This window comes from Phyllostomus discolor, chromosome 7, assembly GCF_004126475.2.
Source record: "Phyllostomus discolor isolate MPI-MPIP mPhyDis1 chromosome 7, mPhyDis1.pri.v3, whole genome shotgun sequence".
NCBI lineage: Eukaryota > Metazoa > Chordata > Mammalia > Chiroptera > Phyllostomidae > Phyllostomus > Phyllostomus discolor.
In genome coordinates this window covers 37,140,087-37,146,217 of record NC_040909.2, presented here as the reverse complement: position 1 = coordinate 37,146,217, position 6,131 = coordinate 37,140,087, and the positions used below count along the sequence as shown (strand labels likewise).

Here is a 6,131-nt window from a genome sequence, read left to right as displayed (position 1 = left end):
ATATCAATCAAGGTTTGGGAATTTAACTCCAGAATGAGTCGTGTGTTTTTCACCTACTGTAAGGACACCCAGGAAGCTTTGTTGCATTTCTGTCTTTACAGGATGTACTGTTAAAGCGGATCAAAGGTGCTTTTTACTTGTTTAAAAAATCTGCTTTCTAAAACCTGGCATGAATGAACCTTTCTGATAAATGACTGGAATTAGGCACAAACAGAAACAAAAGCCACAGCATTGGTCATATTTTTTAATATCATGAGGAAAGCCTAGTTTGACACTTAACTATTACCCATGACATTATAAACATATTTCTTTGGCAAGTAAAATCATTCTACTTGATAAATTATATACTTGGGAGTAAAAAACTTTGCTATTGCTCATTGTCATATTAAAATGGATATTGAAAGAACAAAGCTGAACAAAAAACAAAACAAATAATAACAACAGAACAAGCAAGAAATCACCACAATTTCAACTGATGGAAATGGCTAAACTAAGACCTGGAACTGGCATTTATGGCAAGAGTTTCTCTTGATCATCCCTCTCTCCTTCTTGGGGTTTACAGGGTTTTGGGGTAAAGTGAGCTGCTATGTATTTTTCCAAGGGGGTGGGAAAGGCAGAGAAACAGATCAGGTAGTAAAAAATCAAAAGTACCTTGGTTATCTAGGGTCCTATTGACAAAGCTTCTTATTTCAGAAGACTTTCAAAGAAAATTAATTTAATTTCACATTATGACTTTTAGGCTGTGCCAGCCTGGTTAATTCCAGTAAAAGTGGCTGCTAAAAAGTGTCACATGGAGAAGATAACTGGATGACTGAAACCCTCCCTTCAGATTCACGTTTCACATAGCCTTGGTCTCCCTGGTAATGCCAGGATCTGTAAAAACGCTCCTATTTGGAGATCTGACATTACAAAATTCTAGAAGAATATTTCTTTTGCCTTGAACAAGAACAGCAGAGGACTAAAAACCACCAAGAGTGTCGAGTGGTGCGGGCAATGCTCATGTGTCCTTTTCAGGGTGACAGTTTGGAGACTCTTAAAAGGAAATTGCAAGCTAAATGAAATTCAACAGCAAGAAATTTATTGAATGGTTAAATTCCTTCATATTTCTAAAGCACTGTACTTTATAGAATCTACAAGGCCATAAAATTTAAAGAACTTTCAAATTTTCTCTTTAAAATAGACCAGGAATAACCTACCATAATGCATATGAGAGCTATTTCTTAATAAAACCAATTGATTTTTACAAGTCATTCAGAGAAATACATTGCTCAATTAGAATCATTTATGGAATAACTTTGATTATGTGCCAATGGTCTTTAAAACTCCTACCTAGTAACAACATAATTTAATAACAATTACTCACAAGTAACATAATTGGTAAAGTATATCTTAAAATATAGCTTATGCTCAGGGAAACAACAACAGAAAAAGCACTACTAGCTAGACTTACATTAATAAGTCACAGTTTTAAACAGGAACATGTAAATACCCCAGGTTCAAAGTACCACATTTAGAAAATGTTTGAATGTAAAAGACAAAACAAGAGAAGTACCATGGCTTTTAATACTGATGAAGCAAAATGTGTCTCTCTCAACTTCAACACGGCAACTTGCTTCGATTGCTAACTTACAGGTTATGGTTTTTTAGGATAAAAGTAAATTATGGTAAACAGGATTCAACAGATGCTTGTCCAAATTCCATTCGGCTAGCAGGCAGTAAAGGAAACAGGAATGAAATATAAACATTTTCAGGAAAGCACTATTTCTAGACTTAAACAGTGATCATTGAACTGATCGTAGAGATTAGATACCTTGGAGTATCTAAAGTATAATCTGGGGCTGGGAGCCTCGATTATTAAAGTGCGCCAAGTGGCTGTTCTTGAGTTAGCTCTCCGCTCGAGAACAGTCACGCCAGGAGGAGGGCGTATTGGTGGTGGCCCTTTATAATGAATGGAGTGGCAGGTGAAGTGAGGTGGTTTTCCCTCCACCTTCTTTCACTGGTTACTTTCTCTTCTTTTCAAAAGAAATGTCCTTAGAAGTCATGTGAATCTGAACTCTCAAGTCAAGAAAAATGAGTACCTGATATTTAAAACAATGAAAAAAATTTAGTGGTCTCATTTTATTTCACTTGCCACCACTCATCCCAAATGTAAACAAGATGTACTTGATAGCACACGTTCCCTGATTCCTCCTGTCTGAGTTCTGTTTCCATCTTAAAATAAGCAAACGGGTCTATCAACTTTTGAGGATGCTCTGGCAGTTTTCTAAAGTGTCTGTCATTGTCCCTAATGTAATCTGTAAGGACTACTGGGCCAAAGGAAAACCTTTATTATTAGTTTTCTATTTCAAAGATGGATGGTCTAGATGAACTAAATGGAAAGCTCTGAGTTGTCATGGACTGGGACTTTCTAGAAAAACAACACAATGTTGGCAGTATAGAGCAGGCACTAATGGTAGTGAAGAGTCCACTGAACATGAGGTGTTACAAGAAGAAATGGTTTCCAGCTATGGAGTTCTTTTTTTCTAAACAAAGCTTCTGTAGGAAGATTCTTTCTACTAAAAAGAAGTTGCAGAAACATGGCTTTCAACACATAGATATGAAAGGAATCTTGGGTTTCAAATTCCCTAGTAATGCATCAATACAAGGATTCCCAAACAATTAATTTCAATTATTAAATATTAAATACAATGTGAATGCAGGAAAAACTGAAGCCAGTGTTCATTCTTAAATACTATGAATAAAATATACGATGAATCAAGAAACTCCAACAAAATAGTATTTTCCAGTTCTTCTGAATCAAATGGTCAAACTCTTAAGATGCTTTCCCAACAATCGGATTTCCCTACAGGAAAAAAGAAAAGAAAATCATTTTTCAAAAGGTAAAGAATGTAATATTTTAGAAAGTGACAAATATCTCATACTCTCCATTATGTATGTGTAGTTTTTCCCTTGATACTCTCTCATGCCAAGTCTTGCGAGTTATTTCATTAACTCAACAAGTATTTAATGACCGCCTATTAAACATCAGGCACTATTTCAGAAGCTACAGATACAACAGTGAGCAAAATCAACAAAACCCTTTGACCTCATGGAGCTTACATTTTGGTATAGGGAAAATAGAATAAACAAATAAAATATTTAGTACACAGAGACTGGTATTTTTAATGGAGAAAATAAAGCTGGGAGGGGGCCCAGAGTGTGTGCATGAGGGGGACCTACTATTTAAGGCAGGTCCAGCCCTGGCTAGGACCTCACGCGGAGGACCCCCTGGGGCTCCCAAACTGCATGCCTGCCCTTGGAAGAGAAGTGATTACACCAGCGTAGAGAAGATGGGGGTGCGATGTTGACAATACCCTTCAAATGTACTGAGCCTTCTATTCAGGGAAAACACAAACATTTACACCTGTCAAACTCATTTTTATTGTTCATAAATCACAAATATAATTATTAATCTACACAATTAAAAAATATTTAAAATGGTGGGGCCAGGATTCAAAGTCCCCTCACTAATCAGCTGTGTGACCTTAGGCAAGGCACTTACCCTGCCTGAGCCTCAGTCCCCCCAGCTGTAAATGGGAAAATAACAATGTTAGGCTGATGTGAGGATCAATGGGAGAGTGTACATTGTGGCAAACACTTACCCGTTGGTCTAAGAACCATCTGCTACCTATTCGGTTCTACGTCAACAGAAACCAGATTCTAGTGCTAGTCCTGGGCAGCCCTGTAGTCTAGGGGAAGCTGGGGCCAACTGTAGAAAAGCCTCCTCTCTCTCAGTGAGGAGAAAACAGCCTTCCCCTCTGGACACTATTATAGAAAAATGTGAGTCTTTGAACTGCTGTACCCCAACTATGACCATGAAGGGACAAGCCTGAGGAAGACAGAAACCCTGTTGAGGATGGCCAAGTGGCTGGATGAACCTCGATGAGTGTTAGCTGGTGAACTAACAACTGTAGAAGTTAAATTAGACTTAAAAGATTTCTTATTGGTTAGGCCTTCAGTTGGGGCTTTCTGTTACTTGTGCCCCAAACAATCTAAGTGATGTGATGTGAAGTACGAGGCACAGTTCCTGGTGCTGGAGTCAGCTCCTGATAAATGTTATCCAATTATCCAGGTACATCTGAGATGGATCCAAAAATCTACTATAAAATATTTTGGCACTTTTCTATTAGGATTTTTTGTTTTAATTATTTACTATGTATAAGGCATTATGGGAGAAACTAAGGAAAGGAGAGGATCAGTAAAAATTAAAAAACAAAACAAAACAAAACAGGCTACTGAGTATTCCACTTAATGAATGTGACGTTAGAGTGTGACATTAGAAGCGGTGATGAAGTACCAGCACCAACATAAGGAAATGGTACCAGGCCTGATAAGATGAAGATCACTGTGTGAGTGGCCAGGAAAACTTACACAGAGAAAGCTTCTGAGCGGGGTCTTAAAAAGCATAGGTAAGCAGGAGGCCTGTATTCGTGAGTACACAGCAGTACAGTCAATCTCAAACTATGTTTAAAATATTTTGAAAGTGTTTTAAAAAAATACTTACTTGCTCCCATATTTTGCACTACTTGATCTTTTCTTCCTGTACTTTTCATGAGGTTCATCTAGCTTCTCAATGACACTTTTTATTTGCTGAATTGTCTTAAAGGTTGTAACCGAATCCTCGATTACGAAGCTGGAATAATCATCAGGCTCCTTCTGTGGTCCTTGATACACTGCTATACTCCGCAGCCTCTACAATGAGCAGTGAAATCTCTGATCAGACAACTGTATTTCAAAATGTAATTAGTAATAGAGATAAGAACTTTCAAGTGTGTTACGGTGGGGAGATTTCCCCTGGAAATGCACAGATAACCAAAATATATTCAATTGATTAATTATGATCACATTTATGCAAAAATAGTATTTTTACTTCATGAATATCTATGAAAAATGCCCCCCCTTGGAGAGTTTGTCAACTTCCATATAAGTAACATTTTGATAAATCTATGAGTATTTTTAACTTTTAAGATAATGCCAAAGTAATACTTCAGGAACTAGTAATTAAGGATCATGGTTACATAAAAACATTTTAATCATACATTTACCTTCCATTTTCTGTAGCTTAGGTGAACTGACGGTAAAAAGGGAGTAAATTCTTTCTGTTTCTCTGTCTTCATCAATATCTATTTGGATGTCTGCAGGGATACCTCTATGATAAAAACAAAATTAAAGACATTGGAAAAATTTCACTTTGTTGACATACCAAAGACTTTTGAAGATTTGAAAACTTAAACGACAGAATTTTGCAGAAGGAACCTCAGAAATTTAGTCTCATTTTATAATTAAATTAAACAGGGCCAACAGAGGTTTGGTTATTATGTAACTCTAATCAAAAGGAGGGGAATTTAGAAGTAAAATAATTTTCATAACCTGTGCTTCATCACAATAGCAATGTGTTACTTCTGAAGTCTATAGCGAGACAACAGCTGTTCCACACAGTTAAACCCATTCTGAACACTACATAAATGTTAACACACAGTATATGATCTTTGTGTCTGGTGTCTTTCCCTTCGCATGTTTTCAAGGTTCATGTGTGTTGTAACATACATCACTACTCCATTCCCCTTCATGGCTAACACTCCATTGGATAGATAGGCCACATATGAAAACACTGCTTTTTAAATCAGAAGACACTTACGCAGTACAGGGCTTGCAGCCTCGAGCGTTTTCACTGGTCTCCTGGCAGCAGAGCCAGCTGCCATTCAGATATGCAGAGGGATGATAAGAACTGAGCCTGTTCTGATTGCATCGGCTCACCCTGCAGAGCACGTCTATCCATTCATTAGCTTCCACACAATTATTTGCCTGACATAGAGTGGTTTCTCCGTATGTATGACTTGGAACATCTTTATAGGCAATTAAGATAAAAAGTTAGTAACAGTATCAAAACCAACACATAGTACAAAACAGGAAAACGTATATAAGAGAAATAGAGTTTGCTTGGCTCAGGTATCTCGAACTGTTACATGTCAAGCAATCTAAGTCACATGAGACTAAACAGTACATTATTATATAATTTTAGAAACCACACATGCCCAAAGGAACAGACTATCATAAAATAGGAATTAAGGGAGGGAATTTTACTTGGAGAA

General features: G+C 37.1%; 1 protein-coding gene across 1 annotated transcript in view; it reads right to left on the bottom strand.

Annotated features, from left to right (window-relative positions):
• Window positions 1–230: 230 nt before the first annotated feature.
• The window catches only part of RASA2 (RAS p21 protein activator 2), a 123,567-nt gene continuing 117,666 nt past the window's right edge, over window positions 231–6,131 (bottom strand). Inside the window, 5 exon segments of the mRNA XM_036030739.1 lie at window positions 231–2,842; window positions 4,544–4,720; window positions 5,066–5,188; window positions 5,678–5,849; window positions 5,852–5,885. Of these exon segments, the coding sequence (XP_035886632.1) occupies window positions 2,797–2,842; window positions 4,544–4,720; window positions 5,066–5,188; window positions 5,678–5,849; window positions 5,852–5,885 (552 nt within the window). The 3' untranslated portion in view covers window positions 231–2,796.